The following is a 23,728-nucleotide window of genomic DNA, read 5'->3' on the forward strand; positions in this document are numbered from 1 at the left end:
TCTATTCCTTTCTGTCTCATGTATTTATCTAGCTTTTCTTAATGCACCTGTGAGATTTGCTTTAATTACTCTTAACCAAAGTAAATTCCACTGTCTAAGTAAAATGTTTTCTCCTGAATTTCATTTTAGATTTATTGGTGGCTATCAAGTTTGGTCTTTTTATCACAGTTCCCTGAGACTTCTGAAGTCCTGATAAAATTGGCCCAGATTTAAACATTCTAGATCAGCCTGATAAGCAGGTTTGACCCCATAATTTGCATACAGTTTTGACGTCTTAAGTCGAGCGTGACTATTTGTAGAGGTATTTTATGACAAAAGTAGAATGTTGTTTATCAACTAAAAAAAGTTAATGAATAAGGAAAGTAGGGCAGCAGTGTAGCATCAAGGAAAATGCTTTTCAGGGTTCATATGTTTTCTCCTGGAAATATTTGAAGAATAATTAGTATGCAAATAAAACTATGGACATCCCTAGTTGTACACTCTACGTTGAATATGATTAATATTTTGGGCAGAAACTCACGACTTAACAGGAAACTAACAATGTAACTGGATCCACTTCAGTAGAGGGTATGATTCATTAGCAAAGATTACCAGTTCAAGCATTTCTGGGCTTCGTAAAGTTGAAGCAAAAATTTTAACAAAGAATAAGTTGTAGCATTAAAGTACTCAACATGAATGTTGATGAGAAAGAAGACATGCTGTTGATTTTTGTTTTGCACTGATCAGGGCAATTTCAAACAGAACAGCAACAATTTAAACTGCATTTATGCAACAACACTGGATGTACCAGTGAAGAATGCAGTGTTTCCTGGTGTGGTTCCCATGGCAAAGTCTCATGAATCAGAGCTAACTTGCCTTTTTGAGTTTAAGCAAGACTGGCGGAGTAACTTGGTTGGTGCATTCTCAATGGTAGTGCTTTCACCAATCAGATTCCACTTGCCAATCAATCATCACCATTTTTCTCTTATTTAGTTTGAAATTTGGTATTCTTGGGTTGATCCTGATGAGTGCAAACTGAAAATCTTAAACATGTCTCCTTTCTCAGCAATACTGCTGGATGATGTACAAAGTTAATTTAACCAGGCTGTCAACAAAAATGTAGCAACTCTGTGCAGAGTATCATAGAATAGGAAAGGAATAAATAGATAGTAAAAGAAAATAAAAACTTCAGTTCACTTCAGCTTTGTAAGCTGTGAAGGGGAATATAAAGCTAGAAAAAGTCATAGACGCATGCCAGTCAGCTCATCATGTTTGCAGTAGTTATCAAATGTCCATCTATTCCATTGCAGTTTAATGCCACTTGGCCAGTAGCCTTGTGTGCTATGATGTTTCTGGTGTTCTGAAAAGTTCTTATGTCTTAGGGGTTTCCACCTTGACTACCCCTTAAGGCAGTGAGTTCCAGAAGTACACAACCTTCTGGGTGGGGGGAAAAAAAGTTACCTCTAATTCCTTTCAGACCTCCTGCTTATCTTGAAACAGTGCACGTGGTTATTGACTGTTGTAGAGGGGAAAAGTTTCTCCCTATGTACCCCTGTCTCTGCCTCTCAGAACTTTGTACCCCTCATTCAGATTCCACCTCCCCAAAAGCCCCTCTTTTCTCAAGAAAACAGCCTCAGCCCATTTAGCCTCTCTTCATAAGTGAATCACTCCAGCCTAGGCAATATCCTAGTGAATCCCTTCTGCATCTTCTCTAGTGCTAATTATATTGTGGTATTGCGTCAAAGCAGCACACAGTACTTCAACAGTGGTTTAACTAACTAACAACTCATCATAACCACCTTGTTCTCGTATTCAATGCCTTGACTAGTAAAGACAAGAATCAAATTTGCCTTCTCAACTTAACCACCTTGTCTGCCTGTCTGACTGCCTTTATAGACCTATGGGTATACACACCAAGTGCCCTGCAATCCTTTGTACTACTTAGGGTCCGACCATTCAATATGTCTTGCCTTGTTAGTCCTCTCAAACTGCATCAGCTCACACTTTTCAGGATTAAACTCCATTTGCCACTGTTCACCCCATCTGACCAGCCCATCGATATGATTCAGTAGTCTCAGGCTTTCTTTCTCGTTATTTACCACAACAGCAATTTTTGTGTAATTTTCAGATTAACTGATCATATCTCCAACAGTCACATCTAGATCATTAATGTAAGGTACCTACTCAGTGGTGCACACTAGTTTTCCAGTCACCTAAACACCCTTCAACCATCAGCCTCTGCTTCCTGCCCCTAAGACATTTTTGTATGTAATTTTGCCAAATCACAATGGTGTAATGCTGTGAAACAAGGCCACAGATTAGCTTGAATGCTGAAGGGTAGAGAGTTTGTGTTCGTCTCAACTAGGTGATGGGAAAAAGACTTTGAGCAGTATTTACTGTTTTACTTTGAGAGACCTGGAATTTGCTGTTCTTTTTAAATCTGAGTGGTAAATGCACTTCTTTTTAAATTGTTGAAGGAACTTAAATATTTCCCTTTGCCATTTCACGTTCTTTACATTGATGCATAATTATTTTCTGTTTGACTCTGCTGCTACAACTAGTGAATGTACTGCACTTTAACTTTTTTGTTTTGAACCTTCATTAGACAAGGACTGTCAACATACAAAGAGCTTTGCAGTCTTGCCAGTGATCTTAATCAACCTGATCTTGTTTACAAGTTCATGAACTTAGCCAATCACCATGCAATGTGGAATTCTCGAAAGGTAAATGACATTTTGTTACTGCATGCATTGTGCAAAGAGAGATTCCTAGAAGTCCTGGCAAAACGATTAAATTTAGTCAATCAAGTCTAGTCCTGTGGATTTCTTTGTGTTAATGGAAAGGTCCTGCAATGTGGTGCTGTTGTGAAATAACTGTTCCTTCTCCCTACAGGGTGCTGCTTTTGGCTTTAACATCATAGCAACTAAGGCTGAAGAACAGTTAGCTCCTTATTTAGCTCAACTTATTCCAAGGCTCTATCGTTACCGGTTTGATCCAAATTCTGGAATCCGGCAAGCAATGACCAGTATTTGGAATGCTCTTGTCACAGATAAAAGTGTTGTAAGTGTGAGGTTTCAAAATCAGTCATCCAAAATATGTTTGTTTTATTTTATTTGAATTTGAGCTGTTTACATTGCATCATTCAGAATTTTGTCATCTTAATTTCATTAATTTTTCCAACAAAAGTTACTGGATGTGTTGCTTAGGTTGACATGCACTTGCTCGTAGCAGAGGAAACTTAATTTTCTTCAAGCAGCCTCCAGCAGAACTGCACAATAGCACCAATGACTGCACCCCCAGATTCTGTAGACTCTGGAACAACTCCTATTTATTGAAGGATAGTTAATGTGACCCCACACCTTTAAAAAGGAGATAGAGAAAACAGCGAATTATAGATTGTTTAGCTAGACATTGGTAGTAGTGAAATTCTAGAGCCCCTTATAAAAGATTTAGTAGCAGAGCACGTGGAAAATCAGACAGTGTCTGCATAGAATTACAAAAGAGAAAATGCTTGACAAGTGTGCTGGGATTTTTTGAGGATCTGACTAATAGTCGGTTTGGGGTGGGGGTGTACCAATGAAAATGATTTCCTTGGACTTTCAGAAGGCTTCTGATAAGTGCAAGTAAGAGATGTGTGTGTAAAATTAAAGTGCATGGATTGGGGCTAGTCTACTGACATAGACATCTGGTTGACAGACAGGAAATGTGTAAAAATAAACTGGCCGTCTTCTGAGTGGCAGACATGTCTGTTCGAGTACCATAGGGATCAGTGATTGAACCCCAGCAGTTCAGAATAAACACTATTGATGAAGGAACTAAATCTAATACATCCAAGTTTGTACATAACACAAAACTATGTGGAAGAGTGAACTGTGAGGAGGATGCACAGATGCTTAAGTGTGATTTGGATATGTTGAGTGGGGCAAACGAATGGCAGATGAAGTGTAATGTTGATAAATGTGCGACCATCCACTTTGGTAGTAAAAACAGAAAGGCAGGTTACGATCTGAGTGGCAATAGATTGGGAAAGGAGGTGGTGTGATGAGTGCTGTGTGTCCTTGTACACAAGTCACTGAAAGTAATCATGCGGCTACAGCAGGCGGTGAAAATGATGAATGGTATGTTCGACTGCATAGTGAAGGATTCAAGTACAGGAGGAAGTATGTCTTGCTGAAGTTGCACAGGGCCTTAGTGAGACCAAACCTGGGGTAGTGTGAGCGATTCATTATCTGAGCGTCAATTTGCTGCCTATGTATGGAGTGCAAGGACACTTTCCAGACTGATTCCTGGGATGGCAGGATTGACACATGAAAAGAGGCTTGTTAAGACTATATTCACTAGCATTTAGAATATTTATCTAGTTCAGTAGTGGGATGTGGGCATCACTGGATGACTAGCATTTATTGCCCTTAAAGAGTCTTTATATCAGTTGGTCCACCTGAATGTCTCACTAGGTCATTTCAGAGGGCAGTTGAAGTCAAACGTAATGCTGTGGGTCTGGAGTCACATGTAGGCCAGACGAGGTGAGGATGTCAGCTTTCCTTCCCTGAACTTCATTAATAAACCAGATGGGTTTTTCTAACAATTGACAGTGGTTTCATGGTCACCAGTAGATTCTTAATTCCAGATCTTGTTGAATTTCACCATCTGCTGTGGTGGGATTCAAACTCAGATCCTCAGAACGTCTGGATTTTGCAGTAATACCACTAAGCCATCCCTTCCCCAAGAAGAATAAAGGGGGATTGCATAGAAATTCAATAAAATTTTAACAGAACTAGACAAGGTAAATTCAGGAAGAATGTTCCTAATGACCATGGAGTCCAAAACAAGAGATCACAATTTAAGGATATGGGGTTGGCCAGTTAACAATGTAAAGAGGACAATTCTTTTTCACCCCAGAGTGGTGAGACTGGAATTCTCCTGCTACAGAAACTGGTTGAGGCCAGAACATCAAATGTTTTCAAGAAGGAGTTAGATCTACTTGTTAGAGCTAAAGGGATGAAATGGGATGGGAAGAAATTAGAAACCGGGTACTGAGTTGGCTGGTCAGCCATAATCATGTTAAATGGTGGCTTAGGCTCAAATGGCCTAATCCTGCTCCCTTTTTCCATGTTTCATAAAGGAAAGTTGATTAGGATAATTTCCGTAAGGGAAAATTCATAGGGATAATGTCCTATTAAGGGCCAACAATCCTATGATTCATCCTGCTCTTGCCTTCTGTTAACGTGCAGCTTGTGCAGAATCATTCCAATTTTATCTTTTATGTGCTGAATGAACATATCTTGGAAATGTGAATTTCCCCCACCACATATGCACAGTCCTGTTGATAACTGTACCCTCAATATAGGAGGTACAATGTAAAATATCTAAAATGATCTGAAAGATTAGCTAATTAGCAACTTAAATAGATACAAGAATTATACAACTCTCATCTATTTTTTTTAAAATGCATGGTCCTAATTGATCCATTTACCAACTTCTTCTTTTGTAAAGGGTGTGCCGTTATCTGCATTGTAAATTTGTTTCAAAAGTCATCCATTTGAGATAATTTCACAAAGCAATAGTTAATTGTATATTTCTTTTAACAGATAGACACATACTTGAAGGAGATCCTTCAAGATTTAATATACAATTTAACCAGCAATCTTTGGCGTGTTCGTGAATCCAGGTACTACCATTATTTCAGATGCATGGTATGGATCCTTTGAGAGTAAAGCTAAGTAACATGAGATTTGATTTGCTATACAGATGTCCTTGATATTCTTTGGTGCAGGGGAGTGTCACATTCAAACAGTTTCTACTCTTGATTGCAGTCCAGTTACCCATCCTGAAAAGCTGGCCTTTTATGTGAAGAAAAACCACTTAGATTACAAATGAAATGGAATGGAATTAGTGCTGTCAATAGAGTGGGAAACAAAAAGAATTATGGGATAAGGAGATAAAGGTGGGAATAGAAAATAATTGCTCAGTAGTATCCTTCATTTAATTATATTATATGGTAATGAGATCAGAATCTCCTTGCACAAGGTTTTTTGACATTTATTATGATCTCTGTTATTACCCCACAAGTCAGATCCCAGACAGGAACCTGGGTTGACAGATTGAGGTTTTTTGACTTTACCAAAGTGCAGACTCACTGAATCATAAGCATGGAATGCTGTGGATTTTCCTTTACCAAAAAAATCAGTAGTTTATTAACAAAGGAAATGAAGATAAAATAGAACAAACAAAACTGTCTACTTTCAATACAGATTCAAAGACTCTTAATTTTACTGCGTGCTTAAATTTATAATCCTAGTATACTCCTTTATAAAAGCAAAATGGCTTTTGTTACATTTCCCAAAACGTACTCTCGTACAGTACCCAAGGCACTAGTCACTGTTAAACATAAACCAGAGTCCCTGTACCTAGCACCTCAATAGATTGACAGAGCTGCATATTAACTGTTCCTGAAGCTATTATGCACCTGCTTAAAGTAATCTCTTCAGGGTTTTATGCAACACTTATGGCCTGGGACTAATACTAACTCTTCACTCGAAGGTAACCTAGTTCAATATATATATCCTTTTTCAGGAGCCATAGAACCAATAGAGCCATCCTGTGTCAAGGACTGCTCCAAACTCAGTAAAACAGAAGGAAAAAAGCACTCTCTTTAAGATATGGGTGGCAGTTCTCTTAAGCTTAAGGAACACTCCCCTCACCTCCTATAACCTGGAGCTTGTTTATCCTTTTTGGTTGTAAAACTGTACCAATGTAAATAAAATTTTAAAGTCAGACCTCAAAACATTTTTTCAAAAAATCACTAAGAAATAATTGAAAATTAATAAACTAAGATTTGCAGAAAACCACTGTTCAGAGATGTGTAGATTAGGTGGGTTTGGGGATGGGTCTGGGTGGGATGCTCTGAGAATCAGTGTGGACTCGTTGGGCCGAAGGGCCTGTTTCCACACTGTAGGGATTCTATTCCAGTCTGTCCTATTAACTGGTTACTAACTCAAAAATCAAAAAAACCCAAACTTATAATTAGTCATCTTAAAACATACATATACAAGATCCACAGTTTCATCACATATTAGAAAAGCAAATGCAGAATTGTAATTTGCTGCGATTTATTGCCTATTTTTATAAGAAGGCATGTCTTAAAAGCAGCTAAGTACTCCATCTCCCTGAGGTGAATTTCGTTTCCAAATGCCAAGTAGTTAATTTTCACATTATTCAATCTGATGTTGACAGCAAGCAATTTAATTTTATTTGTTAAATTGGGTGAAGAATAATTAAAGCTCCGTACCTGTGCAAGATTGGCAATTTGAGAAAATTATAGCTTTGAAAATTACACTGATGGAGGAGGATACATTTCAATGAAGCTGAGTACCACCATCACTAGAGAACTGAATAACTTCATGAAATATTTGTCTTTTTTAGAGTAGTGTTGTGCTAGCTAAACAAGTTGGCAGTGAGCCATTAATAGATCACATTTGTAGGAATCAATTTTGGATTGACAAGTCTGTTAGTCTACTGCTTGAGTTGAATCTGCTTTTGAATTTAATCATCAAGTCCTATTAATGGAAAATATTGTGCTCCACAATTTCACTTGCATTGTTTCAAGAAGGGAACTAGTTTTATTGTGATGCTTAGGCTTGTAGGCTTGGTCATTTGTATTGGTAAGTTATGAGGGACCAGAATTATGGGAAAATCTCATTTACAATGACAAAATAAATATAATTTTAAAAAAAAACTTGTAAGTTTCACTAGCTCAACATGCTCAAATTCTTTCCATCCAATTATGTACTTTTGAAGCGTTGCAGGAAATGCTGCAGCCAATTTGCACACAGCAAAGTCCAATTAGAGGCAATATGACAGTGACCAGATAATCTGTTTAAGTGATGTTCATGAGGAAATAAGTATCGGCTAATTTCATTAAAAATCCACAGCTCTTTGTATAGTGCATTGGTGTCCTAACCTTCCTCCTGAAAAAGCGCACAGGGCAAAGTTAATGTCTTATCCAAAAGACAGCACCTCTGTCATTGCGGCACAGGAGTGTCAGCCTAGATTTGTGCCTACGGCTCTTAGAGCTTGAATTCACAGCCTCCTGATGTTGGGTGGGACTGTTACGACTGGGCCACAGGAAAAAACTGACAAAAGACACCTGGAATATTGGCTTGTATAATTCTCTCTCTGTTTTGTCATTTACCTACTAAATGCAGATTGTGCCATTGTACGGAATTTCTTTTGTTCATCTTGCAACAGAACTATGTTGTTTGAGTTTAAAATGAGTTGTTAATGTTGTAAGCATTTTTCAATCATCCTTGAGAACAGAAAAGTGCCTGTTCTGCTCCCAAAGACAAATAGAGAGCCTTCTCCAATTGTATTCTCTCTCATAACTATCATTTTACAGCTGTTTAGCAATTAGTGACCTACTGCAGGCAAGACAAGTGGATGACATTGTTGACCGACTTACAGAAATATGGGAAACGCTCTTCAGAGTGCGTGATGATATAAAGGTACAGAAAATAACTTCAGATATTCTTCCAAGGTGTTTTCGCACAGAAAATGCTACTCTCTAGATAAGGTTGAAGATTGTGTTACCCCTCCTGTGTTCTCTCTACATTGTTCGGATGGTCGACACTTAGCAATTATGATGTGTGGCATAAGGAAAATACAGGCTATTCATAAGCAAGGTTCCCTCACCAATTTTAATTGTTTTTATATATAGTGAGGGAAATATTGGTCCCATTAAGTAGGATTATTTTTGGGCATGATGTGACTGAAAATAACCTGTCAGCATTGATTTGCAAACGAAAAGTGGCCACTTGCTTGAAATTCTTGAGGATGGTCAGCCGAGCAACCGCAGGCTGACATGAGCACCTGTCTATATGGGAGAAAATTGATGTGATTAGAATACACTTCAACATCTTGTGAAAAGTTGAAAATTGAAAATTTCTTGTTGAGGCTGTGAATACCTTTTACTCTTCAACTCAGTGACCTAATTTGTTTAACAGGAGTCTGTTCGTAAGGCTGCAGATTCTGCACTTAAAACCTTGAGTAAGGTAAGTGTATTGCTTACAATTTGCATACATCTGGATAGAATTTACTTTATTTTCTGTTACTAGTAGTATGCTATTAAATGAGAGAAAAATTTAAGGCTTTAGTAATCTCGTTAACATTAAACAGTTGAAGCTTCAGGTCTTTGCAGCTTTGGATTTTCAACCATCTAGATAGTAAGAGGGCATGTGACTTGTCAAGCCACCATATTTTTCGGATGATACAGTTTAAAAAATCCCGCTGTGTTTCACAGGAGCTAATTTGACATTAAGCATAGAGCCTCAATAAAAGCTTGTTTTCCTTTATATATTCTTAGAGAACACTGAAAACTAACGTTGCTCCTTTGGAGGTTGAGACTGGAGAATTAATAATGCAGAGCGAAGAAATAGCAGAGACTGAGCGCATATTTAGTATCTGTTTTCAATGGTAGAAGACAAAATGACCATCCTGAGTTTAGTAGAAAATCTAGGAGCTACAGGAGAGGTGTGCCAAAATGGGTAGAGGAACTTAAATCAATCAAAATCAGTGGAGAAAGTAGAATAGGTAACCTAACAGGTCTAAAGCTGACAAATCCCCTAGACTTGAAGGTTTGTTTCCATGAATTTTAATACAAGTGTCAGCAGAGTTACTGAGTTGATGGCATCCTGTGTTTATGAGAAGGTCCTAATGGATTGGAAAACAACAGTGACATTCAAAAAGAAGAGAGACGCAAAGCAGGAAACTATTAGTCCTTTGCCTAACATTTGTCATTCAAAACATGCAAGAATCCATTGTTAAGAAGGAAATAGCAGGACATAAAGAAAACCATTATCCAATTCGGCAGAATCCACATAGTTTTGTGAAAGAGAAACCCTGTTTAGCAAATTTATTAGATTTCTTTGAGGATATAACAAGCAAGGTGGAGAATACGAAACCAGTAGATGCCAATAAATTTGGATTTCTAAAGACATTTATTAAATTCTCACATGAATGTCTACCATACAAGACAAGCGCATGAAGTTGTGAATGATATATCCGATTGGCCTTCGTTATTGTTCTCATAGCTCTGAGCTGATGTGAAGTCATGTGTGGACAAAGACTTCCCATGTTGATGAAGGGCAAGAGAGTGGCTGAGACTCTTGTGCATATGGTATAAAGTGAATATTTTCAAAATTTCAGCTATAAAGAAGTTAATATGCTTTTTCTGCCACTGTGGCTAAGTTGTTTTCTTTCATAGGTGTGCATACGTATCTGTGAACCTTCCAATGGTGCTGCTGGTCAGCAAGTTATTGCTGTGCTCTTACCTTGCTTGCTGGAGAAAGGCATTATGAGCCCTGTGACAGAAGTTCAATCCCTAAGGTATGTACTTCTATACCGTGAAATCACAGTGGAGGAGCAAAAAATTGAGTCACCTTCAATAATTTATCGAAGTCTTGAATAGACCTAACATAATTCTGTAGTGAGCACAGGTATAAAGAAATTAGAAGCAGGAATAGGCAATTTGATCTTTTGAGGCTGCTCTACCATTCATCAAGATCAGAGCTAATCTGTTTATGGTCTTTCCTGCCCGTCTTCCCTAACACTTAATTCCCTTATCTATCAAAAGGTTATTTTACACAGCCTTGAATAAATTCAATGATTCAGCCTTCACTGCTTTCTAGATTGGAGAATTCCACAAACTAGCAATTCTGAGAGAAAAGTATTCTCCACGTTTGTTTTAAAAAGGAAACCCTTTTACAAGAGAGAACTTCCTCCCTGTATACAGCAGATCAAATTCCCTCAGATTCTTAGATGATTCAATAAGATCACTTCTCATTTGTCTAAACCCCAGTGGCTATAGGCCTAAATTGTTCAATCTTTCTTCAGAAGTCTTTCATCTCAGAAATAAGCCCAGTGAACTTTCTGAATCGCTTATAATGCAATTATTCTTTCAAAAAGGAGACCTAAACTGGATACAGTGTTCTCAGTAAGACCCTGTGCAGCTGCAGTAAAACATCCCACTACTATATTCCATCTCCCTTCCATTAAGCACTAACATGCAATTTGGCATCATAATCACGTGCTATACATATATGCTACCTTATTGTGATTCATGCGCCAGGTCATCCAGATCCCACTTTACCGTTGAGTTCTACAATCTCTTTACATTTGGGTAGTGTGATGCTCTTCAGTTCTTTCTCCCAAAGTGGATAATTTCACATGTTCCCATGTTACAATCCATGTGCCCAACCTTTTGCTCACTCACTTAACCTGACCATATTTCTTGTCCTCTCCTCCTCTTAACTAACTTTCCTGCTTGGCGTTGTCAGCAAATTCACTTGTAATGTGTTTGATTTCTTCATTCAAGTCATTAATAAAAATTTTAAATAGTTTGGCCTTCAGTGCTGATCCCTGTGGGATTCCACTTGTTACAGTTTGCTGATCTGAAAAAGATCCTTTTATCCCTAATCTCTGTTTCCTCTTAGTTAACCAATCCTTTTCGCAAAGCCACATTGACTCTGCCTAATTCCATTGTAATTTTCTGACCATCTTGCTATAACCTCCTTAGTAATTCATTCTCGTAATTTCATATGACAGATGTTAGGATAGCTGGCCTATAGTTTCCTACTTTGTACCTCTGTCCTTTTCTACTCCTTTCTTGGATAATGTGATATATTTGTTGTTTTCCACTCTGCTGAGACCATTCTTGAGTCTAAGTAATTTTGGAAGATTAGAACCAGTAACTCTAATACCTTGAAATACTTAAGACCTGAGGGTGCAGGCCATCGGGACCTGGGGACTTGTCAGTGTTTAGGTCTGTTAGTATTCACAGTTGCTTTTCTATGGCAATGATTATTTTTATTCTCTCCCTTTTCATCTTTAAATTCTCAAATATCTTGGGGAGGTTTTCTGCAGTGAAGACAGTTGAATGAATGTCATTAGTGTTGTGAAATATTCAAAAAAAATACAATCAGTTATATATTATGCTTTAAAGGAAGTTTCACATAATCAGTACTATTTGGTCTTTTTCATTCACCTTGCGACATTGTTGGATCTAAGTTTCCATCAGGTTTTCAAAATGAAATAGAAGCAGAAAATTCTTGACATGCTCAGCAGCTCTGACAGCATCTGTGGAAGAGAAACGAATAATGTGTCAGATTTGATGGCCTTTCATTAGAAAGGCAGCACAGTGGTTCAGTGGTTAGCATTGATGCCTCACAGTGCCAGGAACCTGGGTTTGATTCCACCCTTGGGCAACTGTCTGTGTGGAATTTGCACATTCTCCCCCTGTCTGCATGTGTCTCTTCCCACGGTCCAAAAAAACGTGCAAGTTAGGTGGATTGGCCAAGCTAAATTGCCCATAGTGTCAAGGGATGTTCAGATTAAGTGGATTAGCTAAGCGGAATGCAAGGTTATAGGGATAGGCTGGAGGGTGGTGGATCTGCGTGAGCTGCTGTTTGGAGGGTCAGTATAGACTTGATGGGCCAAGTGTCCTGCTCCTGCCCTGTGGGGGTTCTACGAAGAGAATTGGGAAAGGTTGGAATTTAACAGGTTCCAGCAAGTGAAAAGATGGGAAAATGAATAAAAGAGTAGGTCAGTGGTAGAATGGAAGGCAGGAGAGATTGGTAACCACATGGTAGGTACCAGAAGGCCAAAGAGAGTGGAAAAGGAAGAGGTGAAAAAGCAAAAATTATGTCTGGAGAAGGTGTGAATGGCCAAACCACGAATAGCTGTCATCCAAAAGCTAAAGAGGAAAGTCAAAACCAGCAAAGAGAGAGGAGACAAAACAGGACCAGACACTGCAGTTTGAGATTGCAGAGTTCAGTGGTGAAATGGTGGAAACAGGTTTTAATTGGGAGAATTTCCAAAATAAGAATGAAATAAACATTCTTTAGCATTTACAAGTATTAAAAGAAACAAAAGTAGGTAAACTGGTGGAGTGTTTATAACAATTTGAACTGATTGTTATTTGAGAAAATGATTTGATTCTGGCAGATTTAACAGAACTTAAGGTGGTTAGACATGAGAGCCTGACAATGTAAACTCAAGGCCAGTGGAAGAAAGCCAAAATGGTGAAAAACATTAGGCCCTGACAACTTTTACAGCCTCCTTAGATAGATAGCGTGTTCTAGGACTCTGGAGCATAACCAGTGTAGCACCAATTCAGAAATGGAAAGATGATGGCACCTGATTAGACTAATAAGTCAATGAAAATTTATAATCTATGGTTTAGCATCAAATTTTTGCATTTCAAATCTATAATAATTAATACAACCAGTGTGAATTTATCAAAAAGAAATCATTTGAAAAAGCATCTGAAATGAATTTTCAGAAGCTATTCACTAAAGTGTGTCTCAGGAGAATTGACGGAGAAGTTAGAAATATGGTATAGAGAAAATATAGCAAATTGAATGGAAAATCAGTTGAGCAAGGAACAAAGGATTAGGGTCAATGCACATTTCATGTAGTGGAAGCGACTTATCCTAGATCTGAGGTGATGATCACGGCTGTTTTTAATCTTTTTCATGGAGTGTAAATTATGCGGGCTCGGACATAGCAAGACAGCAACCAGAATTTGGTGTTAATATGATAATTTTTGGCAAATGCAAAGTGGTTGCAAAAGATATCAGCAGAACATTGAATGGCTAATAAAATATACGGGCCGTTGATATTTGAATCATTTCTACTGCTACAGAGCAGACCAAGAACGGATTTAATCCAGATTTTAGGTTCCATTAAGTTGCACTATTAAAGGCTATTTGTTTTGTCCAGATGTGCCAAGACCATTAACTTCAGATTTAGTTCTTAAATAAGTTCAGGAACGGGTTTATATTTAATTAGCAAACTATATTGCTATGCAGTTTGGATTTGTTTTGACTTAGCACTAAAGTGTAGCTTCTCTTATCCCCACTGAGAACTTGACATTTGTTGGCAATGTTCCAATCTGCTTAGAGTACCTCTGTCATTTTGTGCATTCCTCTTCAATTTTGTAAAGCTCATAAGGATATAATTGCGAAATATGTGTTGAGGTTGGTTGGCTCGCTGAACGGGGTTGATGTTCCACAGACGTTTTGATACCGTGCTTGGTAACATCCTCAGTGCAGCCTCTGATGAAGGCGAAAAATGTGTTATAATCAAGTCAAGTGATTTATATTTTCCAGATACTTCAGTTTTATTACAGTGTAATTTTCATCAGTAATCAATCTGTTTTCTTTAAATAGCATCAATACCCTTGTGAAAATTAGCAAAAACGCAGGGACACTGTTAAAGCCACATGCAGCAAGACTTATCCCCACCTTGTTGGAATCACTAAGTGTTCTTGAGCCACAGGTCCTCAATTATTTGAGTCTACGTGCTACAGAACAAGAGAAGGTGAAGTATGATATTGAATTTATATTGTACTGTCTGTTTTGCAATAAGTTTGCTTGACTTAATGAACATTTTCCTTTTTTGTGTTCATATTAGGCTACTATGGACAGTGCCAGACTTAGTGCAGCTAAATCGTCGCCAGTGATGGAGACCATCAACATGGTAGGTACAAAAAGCTGAAGTTTAATTATTATGTTAATCTGCAGACCAAATGAAACTGTCTTGGCTGAGAGCTGACATAATTTTGAATATTGGTGATATAGTAATATGTATTTGCAGAATTCTGGTTTTAAAATTTACCCTTCCACAAGTCTAATCATTTCTCTTGGTTAATATAGAAATATAGAAGATAGGAGCAGGACTAGGCCATTTGACCTGTCAAGCCTGCTGCACCATTCAGTACAGATCGTCATCGATCTCAGTACCCTAGTCCTGCGTTCACCTTATCCACTGAGCCTTTTTAGCTGCAGAGCCACATCTAGCTCCTTCTTGAAAACACACAATGTTTTGGCCTGAACCACTTCCTGTGGTTACAAATTCCACAGGCTTACCACACTCTGGGTGAAGAAATTCTCCTCAGCACAGCCTTAAAAGGCTTACCTCATTCATTAAAATGTGCCCCTGATTCTGGACTCCCCAACCATTGGGAACATCCTTCTTGTGTCTAACCTACCTAGTCCTGTTGGAATTTTATGGCCCTGTCACTTTTCTAAACTCCAGTGAGCACAATGCTACCCAACTCAATCTCTCCTTGTATGTAAGCCTTGCTCAATTTGCTAAATCTTCTGTCACTTCCTCTACAGCAAGAACATCTTTCCTCTGATAAGGACCAAAACTGTATACATGTCTCCAAGTGTGGCCCCATGAATACCTTGTATCATTTCAGAAAGACATCCTTGTTCCTGTACTCAAATCCTCTCTCTATGAAGGCCAGCACACAGTTTGCCTTCTTTTACTGTTTGCTGCATTTGGGCAGGCACTTTCAGCAACTGGTACACAAGGGCACTCATTGAGCATTCCCCTCTCAATTTACAACCAATCAAAAAATAATTTGCCTTCCTATTTTTAGCTACCAAAGTGAATAATCCCACATTTATCCACATAACACTAAGTCTGCCATGTATTTGCCCACTCACTCAGCCTGTCCAAATCACAGGTCACTTTTCCACACAGGTTTGTGTCATCTTCAAATTTTGGGATATTGTATTTAGTTCCCTCATCTAAATCGTTAACATTTATTGCGAGTAGCTGGGGTCCCAATACCAATCCCTGTAGTACCCCATTCGTCACTGCTTGCCATTCAGAGAAAGATCCATTTGATCCCACTGTTTCCTTTCTGATGGCCGATTTTCAGTCCATCTCAAAACACAACACCCAATCCCATCTGTTGTAATTTTACACATTCATCTCTTACATGGGACTTCGTCAGAAGCTGTCTGAAAGTCCAAATAAACCTATTGGCTTTCACAATCAATTCTGCTTGTTGTATCTTCAAAGAATTCTGGTAGATTTGTCTGGCATGATTTCCTTTTTGAAAATCCATGCTGACTGTGTCTGATTCTATCACCATTTTCCAGTTCCCCTGCTACACAATCCTTGATGGTGGATTCTAGCATCTTCCTCACAACAAACGTCAGTCTCATTGATCTATAATTCCCTGTTTCCTCTCTACTTCCGTTCTTTAATAGTCAGGTTACATTAGCTAGCCTCCATCTATAAGAAATGTTCCAGAGTCTAAAGAATCTTGAAAGATGACTACCAATACATCGACTATTTTTAGGGCCACTTTCTTGACGACTCTGGGGTGCGGATTTTTCAGCCTTCAGTAGCACCAATTTCTCCAACACCAATTCTCTACTAACACAGATTTGCTTCACTTCCTCCCTCTTACCAAGCCCTGTGTTCCCCATCATTTCTGATAGATTATTAGTGTCCAGCTTTGTGAAGACAAACACACAGTATGAATTTAAATTGTCAGCCATTTCTTTGTTCCCTATTATAAATTTCCCCGTTTCTGACTGTAGTGGAGCTACATCAGTTTTCACCAATCTTTTTCTTTACATACTTTATGATCTTAAGTGCTCTTTGACAATATTAAAGTCACACTATTTACCCTGTCTACAAGATTTAATAATTTACAATTCACAACTGACATTATAATAGGAATGTTTCCATTCTTGCCTGAGTTTTTTGTGTTTTATAGTGTCTCCAACATCTAGATGCTTCTGTTCTCGGAGAATTAGTTCCGAAGTTGTGCGAACTGCTGAGGAGTGGCGTTGGCCTTGGAACCAAAGTGAGTCCTAAAATATGACAAAAAGATACATGCAACAAATATGGTTAGTCATGCTTGTATATTTATCTCAAACACTTGCATAATTCTAAGTATCCCTCATAAATGCGTGGACTGCTGAGAATCCAACAACCTGCTTTTTGACTATCCATGTTGCTTCATCTGTGAGATTTAGTGCCCTTAACTACTCATTGTCATAAGCCCATCAGCATGGTAGCAGTGAAAAGGCGAAGTATTTACCTAGTATTTTAATGAGATTGTTCCCCTTTGCCTTCAGTGGATAAATCTGCAGCCCTGTGTAAAACCTAATCATGTAAAGTGTAAAATTTATAACTTGAATTTGGATTATAGAAGGAGGTCATTAAGCCCGTTGTGTCCATATGACTGTTCTGCAAGAATTACTCATCAATTACCACTATTTTGCCTTCAGAATTCTGCAGTTCTTTTTTTTCTTGAGATAATTATCCAACTCACTGGAAAGCCACAATTCAGTTAGCTTCCTACACACTCCAGACCATGGTGTAAAATTGTTTTTTTTCCCTCATGTCATCATTGCTGCTTCCGCCATTCATCTTAAAGGACATACTTTATTTCTCAAACCTTTTTCACACTGAATAAGCTTTCTAGACCCTTGCAATTTTGAATGCTTGTCTCAAATCTCTCAACGTTCTTTAAAGAGAACAGTTGCATCTGCTCCAGCCTGTCCTCATAACTCAAGTCTCTTGTGCTCAGGACAATTCTCATAATCTTTTCTGCACACTTTCCAGTGTTTTCATAAACTTCTTCGAGTATGATGCCTAGAATCAGATAGACTTATAAGAATTCCTGATCTCTGTCACATTGGCTGATTTCAGTTGAGTGGATGTTGGGTAAGAGTATTGCAGTTGGCTCCAGTAACATTTGATTCAGTAGTATTTATTATGTAATCCCTGCTGAAAGGTGCACGTGTAATAAAGTGCTGTAATACTTCTTCCTTCACACACACTCCTACGCCCCATAGTGTCTCACATCTTCCCATAAAGCTACAATCCAGGCTAATGAATGAAGAATGCTTATGAGTTAAATATTGGAGAATTACAAGTGTTTGTGCAATTGCCCATTGAAATTGGTTAGCTCAGTCGGTGGTTGGCCGGTTTGTGACTCAAATGATGCTGATGCATGTCTTTATTCTCCACATTGACCTGAGGTCTTTATGAAGGACTATCTTTGCCAACTTTTTCCCCTTGCTTGAGACATGGTGACCCTTGGGTTAAACCACTGCCAATCATCGCTCCCTCTAAGAGAGTAGCCCTGTGGTCCTCTAGGACTATGACAACTTCGGCCTTACCTTTATCCCCTGCAAAAGTTAACATCTTCAAATTGAGACACAGAGGAGCGTGAGAGAAGTAATATTGAAGTTATTTTCTTCAGTCCTAATGTAATTTTGGAGACTGTTGCTTTGATATGTAATTATATACCTATGGTGCCTTTCAGTATCATTTGTTAATTAAAACCATCACTTTATCATCTTCAATGAATATGATCAAAATGCTAATCTTAATGGTTAATCTGCTGTTCTAATTTACAGGGAGGTTGTGCCCATGTGGTAGTTTTTTTGACAACCAAATGTCCACAAGATTTAAATACCTATGCAGGTTAGTATAAAGACTCATTACTGCGTGGAGGTTTTCTTCATAGAATCCCTATAGTGTGGAAGCAGGCCACTTGGCCCATCAAATCCACACTGTCCCTCTGAAGAGCATCCCACCCAGACCCACCATCGTATCCTTTCCCTGTAATCCTGCATTTCCCATGTCTAGTCCACCTAGGCTGCACATCCCTGGACATTATGGGGCAATTTAGCATGGCCAATCCACCTAACCTGCACATCTTTGGACTGTGGGAGGAAACCCACACAGACATGGGGAGAATGTGCAAACTCTGAGAGTCACACAAGGTTGGAATCGAACCTAGGTCCCTGGGATTGTGAGGCAGCAGTGCTAACCACTGAGCCATTGCACCACTGTAAATTTTAGGAGAACACTACATTAGGTTTACAAGTATAATTATTTAACTCTTATCTGTTTTCCGTATTGAATTCATGAAATCACAAATGGAGGCCATTTGGCTGAACATGGCTGTGCCAACTCTTTGAAAGGGCCAACCAGTGAGTACCCTTCTCTTTGCCTGTTACTGAGGCAAAACTTCCTCTTCAAAGTATTCAGTTCTTTTGGAAGTTTCTATTGAATTCACTTACATCAGACTTTCCAAATTATATAAATGTGATTCCAAAGTCAGGTGATTACATTTGCTGTAAACACTTTTAAGTTGAAAAGAAATTGTCACAACAATGAAAAAGAAACTGTGCACCTCAAGAAGAACAAATTAGTTGAGTGAAACGGGAAAATATTTGTATTGTCTGATTCTGTTGTAACATTGTCCTCTCTCATGGCTGACAGGTAAATTGATGAGTGCCCTGTTATCCGATTTGAATGATCGTAGCAGTGTCATTAGAAAAGCATACGCTGTGGCAATAGGTCATTTGGTTCGGGTAAGCATCAACAGTATTTTAAGGATACTGATAACATGCACTTGGATATTACACCATACAGAATTAAAATTGGTTGAGAACGTTCCTAAGTTTCTAAAGATTTCTGATCGGTGTTGCTAATGGTCAGAAACTGAAACTGAAACCAAAGCAAACAGACTATTAGGTTGCACAAATAGAACAGTGTAATGTAAAAGAGCAGTGGATGATTATATTTGGAAATCTGTGTCCAATTTTGGCCCCCTTAGGTGCTGAGTAATGTAGGAGCAAAGTTCAAAAGCTTATTCTCTTGGATGATCCACAATTTAAGTGTCTTAAATTATTCAGACAGCTTAAAAGACTTGCATTAGAAATCCTTCTAGAAATGTGTAGAATTTGGGATGATTCGATAAGTATGCAAATACATTAAAGGGTTTGACTGTGTTCTTCTTAACCAGTTCCTCCAGATGGATGGAGGAAGCCCAGAAGCAGTGCAGTCATACATATACATTACAAAAGGGAAAGATTAGTTTAGACATTGGACAGATCTTTTTTTCTTACCCCCCAACCCGCACAGTGTTGGACTAAGAGCAAGCTGCTAGCTCAAGTGATGAAAGTGTGCACTCTGCACATCCAGTCCTGTTTCTCGCTAAATATTACAAAATGTCAATAAAATACCAGGTTAATTGATCTGGTCCCGTGAAGTAGTTTTGATTGCTTCATTGCAAAGAGGATCGTCCCAAATTGCTTTATTATTGTTGTCCTGATTGGCCTTGTGATTTCTTTTCCAACTCCCCCAGGAGATCACAGTACTGATGTTCATGGATAGACATGCTTGTGGGATGGTTGCCTAATCATGACATTAAGTATTCTGTGTGGTTGGCTTGATGCACTGCGTGTTCTTTTCCTCCCTGTCGATTTTGTATATTTGTATTTCATGTGATTCTTTTAATAATCCAGGACTATTATCTTACAGACAGCACGGACTAATAGCACCGAAAAGCTATTTCAAAAACTCAACACTTGGTACCTTGAAAAAGATGGTAAGTATATCTGTCTGAGCTACATCTCCTGTTGATATTTCTAATGGAGATTTCCATGTAAATTTTATCCAATCACTGTTGCATTGGTTTGCCATTGTTGTCAGCAATTTGCAGTCTTATAGGACTCTAAATTTCTTTTAGAGTGCTTAGTTCCTTGTCAGGTGTTTTAGTCATAAATACAGATGAAGCCAAATTGGAGCCTGGTGACAAAGTAGTTCAGTTTAATAGGAATATTAGACTGAAGTAAAGGAAGATATTAATAAACTTGCTTAGATTATGTGTAATTGGTAAAAGCACTTCAATATCGATAAATGAGAGAGGGGACATTCTGTTAGGAATAATAAGATTACGTGGACTACAGAAAATGACTGAATGGAGAAAAGGAAGGGAAGACTAGGGGTGCAGAATCACAAATCACAAAGTAAATTGCAAAGGTGAAGAATATATATCCACCATTTCCAAAACTAAAACTATTTCAGCTTTATAAAATGTTGAATAAAGAAAGGCATTTGACAGACAGGTACCTAGGCCTCTCGGGTATCATGAAAGCATGAAAGGCAATATGAAGAGAGAATCTAAGGAAACATTAGAACAAACATTCAATTTTACACAAATAGATCGTTACAAATTGCAAAATGTTACGTAAAAAACCTGAGAAAAGGGTTGAGAGTTAGTGCATAGTAATCAGAAATTAATAGGCATACTGAAATATTTCCCTTCAAGACTTCTCTGTCATAAAATAAAGGCATTGGTGAGAAGGTGAAACCTGAATTGCTTTAATTTCTATTAAAGAACTATTGTAATAAAAGTAACACTTAATTCTACTCAAAAATCATGTTTATAAAATAGATCTATGGCAACTGACTAATGCTTTATGTCTTGCACCCTATTTATGGTTGATCTTCATCGCTAATAGCTGTTGAAACCAATGAACCATAACTTAACAACAGAGTGGTTGCTAAGCTGAAAACAGCAGTTGTTTTATTTAAAAGCACAAGAATGGATTCAGAAAAAAATTTTTTAGCTATTATACACAATGTAATGGAAAAGGTTAAAAATGGAAGTGCAGTTGATGTGTACAAAGCACAAATGACGATTTATAACATACTACATAATAGACTTGGATTCAAGGGGCAGAGAGAGTAGATGTGCAATGGCTAACAGACAGCAAGCTGAAAATAGTGGTGAGTGATTTTTTTTCCCCAAGATGGATGGCAAGCCTGCAGTGGTTATTTGCAGATGAAATAAAATGCAGAAATGTAAAGAATGAGAATGGTGATGGGCTTCAGAAGGATCAAATTAATTTGGTGAAATGTACCAGAATAGAGCAGTACACAGAAGTATGTGCAGTGTTGCAGTTTGATAGAAAGAATGAGAAGAGGCCATCTAAAGGTAATGATACCTTTTCCCTCAGGTTTTGAGCAGAAGTCTCACGTCTGTCGTCTGCAAGGTGTTAGAAAGGATTCTGAGGGATAGGATTTATGACCATCTGGAGGAGCATGGCTTGATCAAATACAGTCAACACGGCTTTGTGAGGGTTAGGTCATGCCTCACAAACCTTATCGAGTTTTTTGAGGATGTGACTAGAAAAGTTGATGAGGGTCGAGCTGTGGATGTGGTGTATATGGACTTCAGTAAGGCATTTGATAAGGTTCCCCATGGTAGGCTCATTCAGAAGGTCAGGAGGAATGGGATACAGGGGAACTTAGCTGCTTGGATACAGAATTGGCTGGCCAACAGAAGACAGCGAGTGGTAGTAGAAGGAAAATATTCTGCCTGGAAGTCAGTGGTGAGTGGTGTTCCACAGGGCTCTGTCCTTGGGCCTCTACTGTTTGTAATTTTTATTAATGACTTGGATGAGGGGATTGAAGGATGGGTCAGCAAGTTTGCAGACGACACAAAGGTCGGAGGTGTCGTTGACAGTATAGAGGGCTGTTGTAGGCTGCAGCGGGACATTGACAGGATGCAGAGATGGGCTGAGAGGTGGCAGATGGAGTTCAACCTGGATAAATGGGAGGTGATGCATTTTGGAAGGTCGAATTTGAAAGCTGAGTACAGGATTAAGGATAGGATTCTTGGCAGTGTGGAGGAACAGAGGGATCTTGGTGTGCAGATACATAGATCCCTTAAAATGGCCACCCAAGTGGACAGGCTTGTTAAGAAAGCATATGGTGTTTTGGCTTTCATTAACAGGGGGATTGAGTTTAAGAGTCGTGAGATCTTGTTGCAGCTCTATAAAGCTTTGGTTAGACCGCACTTGGAATACTGCGTCCAGTTCTGGTCACCGTATTATAGGAAAGATGTGGATGCTTTGGAGAGGGTTCAGAGGAGGTTTACCAGGATGCTGCCTGGACTGGAGGGCTTGTCTTATGAAGAGAGGTTGACTGAGCTTGGTCTCTTTTCATTGGAGAAAAGGAGGAGGAGAGGGGACCTAATTGAGGTATACAAGATAATGAGAGGCATAGATAGAGTTGATAGCCAGAGACTATGTGCACACATGAGGATCAATGGTCGGCACAACATTGTGGGCTGAAGGGCCTGTTCTGTGCTGTACTGTTCTATGTTCTATGACATTTTGAAATTTGTAATGATCTATTTGTGTAAACTTTAATGTTTGTTCTAATATTTTCTTAGATTCTCCCTTCATATTGCTTATCATGCTATCATTATACCTGAGGGGTCTAGGTACCTGTCTGTCAAATGCCTTTCTTTATTCAGCACCTTATAAAGCTGAAATAGTTTTATTTTTAGAAAGGGTGGATATATAGTCTTCATCTTTGCAACTTACTTTGTGATTTATGAATCTGCACCCCCTCCCCAGTCTTCCCTTTCTTTTCTCCATTTAGTTATTTTCTGTAGTGCATGTAATCTTATTATTGTAGAGAGGGTATATGAACCTAAATTTTAGCAGCAAGACAAGTTGCTGTTTTAAAAATAAGTAATACAGCCTTATCTTGATAACTAGAGGCGTAGAGTGAAAAAACAAGGATGTTGTGTTAAACCTTTGTAAATTATTGGTTAAGTGCCAACTGGAGAATTGTATCTTATTCTTGGTGATATGCTTAAGGAAGGATGGCATAGCCTTAGAGAAGATCCAGAGTGGATTTACCAGGAAGTGAACTTCAGCTACAGGGGAACTTATTAGAGCAATGAGAATTAAGGAGGGACTTCATAAAGAGAATGGAGGTAGTAAATAAGAAGAAACTGTTTCAATTGCCAAAATAATTAATGACCAGATTTATGGTAACTGGCAAAAGAATCAAAGGTGAGACAAGGAAAAATAATTTTGCGTAGAGTTATGATCTGGAATATGGTACCTGAGAGCACGGTAAAAGCAGATTGAGTAGTAGCTTGTCAAAGGGAATTAGATAAACACATAAAAGCAAATTTTACAGTACTGTGGGAAAAAGTCAAGCAAGTGAGACTAATTGGATGCCTGTTTCTAAAAGCCTAACACAAAGATGAACAGAATGGCCTCCTCCTGTGGTGTATGGTTCTGTGTGGGTTACCCTTTGCACTAGCATATTTCTGTTAATTTTT

At 38.5% G+C, this 23,728-nt stretch overlaps 1 protein-coding gene and 1 long non-coding RNA gene across 2 annotated transcripts in view; one reads left to right on the forward strand and one right to left on the reverse strand.

Annotated features, from left to right (window-relative positions):
• ecpas (Ecm29 proteasome adaptor and scaffold) overlaps nt 1-23,728 on the forward strand; it is a 111,543-nt gene that overhangs the window by 76,382 nt on the left and 11,433 nt on the right. Inside the window, exons 29-40 of the mRNA XM_048527982.2 lie at nt 2,585-2,702; nt 2,872-3,039; nt 5,568-5,647; nt 8,375-8,480; nt 8,979-9,026; nt 10,238-10,359; nt 14,202-14,352; nt 14,446-14,511; nt 16,553-16,642; nt 18,207-18,273; nt 19,078-19,169; nt 20,122-20,188. Coding sequence (XP_048383939.2) covers nt 2,585-2,702; nt 2,872-3,039; nt 5,568-5,647; nt 8,375-8,480; nt 8,979-9,026; nt 10,238-10,359; nt 14,202-14,352; nt 14,446-14,511; nt 16,553-16,642; nt 18,207-18,273; nt 19,078-19,169; nt 20,122-20,188 — 1,175 coding nt within the window. The remainder of the gene's footprint in view (nt 1-2,584; nt 2,703-2,871; nt 3,040-5,567; nt 5,648-8,374; nt 8,481-8,978; nt 9,027-10,237; nt 10,360-14,201; nt 14,353-14,445; nt 14,512-16,552; nt 16,643-18,206; nt 18,274-19,077; nt 19,170-20,121; nt 20,189-23,728) is intronic.
• Nucleotides 3,107-14,076, reverse strand: LOC125451173 (uncharacterized). Its single transcript, XR_007247242.2, has 3 exons — nt 13,938-14,076; nt 12,017-12,108; nt 3,107-3,338 (listed from the first exon to the last, which is right to left on the reverse strand). It is a non-coding gene; the product is annotated as an uncharacterized LOC125451173 (long non-coding RNA).

Source organism: Stegostoma tigrinum, chromosome 3, assembly GCF_030684315.1.
Source record: "Stegostoma tigrinum isolate sSteTig4 chromosome 3, sSteTig4.hap1, whole genome shotgun sequence".
Lineage (NCBI taxonomy): Eukaryota > Metazoa > Chordata > Chondrichthyes > Orectolobiformes > Stegostomatidae > Stegostoma > Stegostoma tigrinum.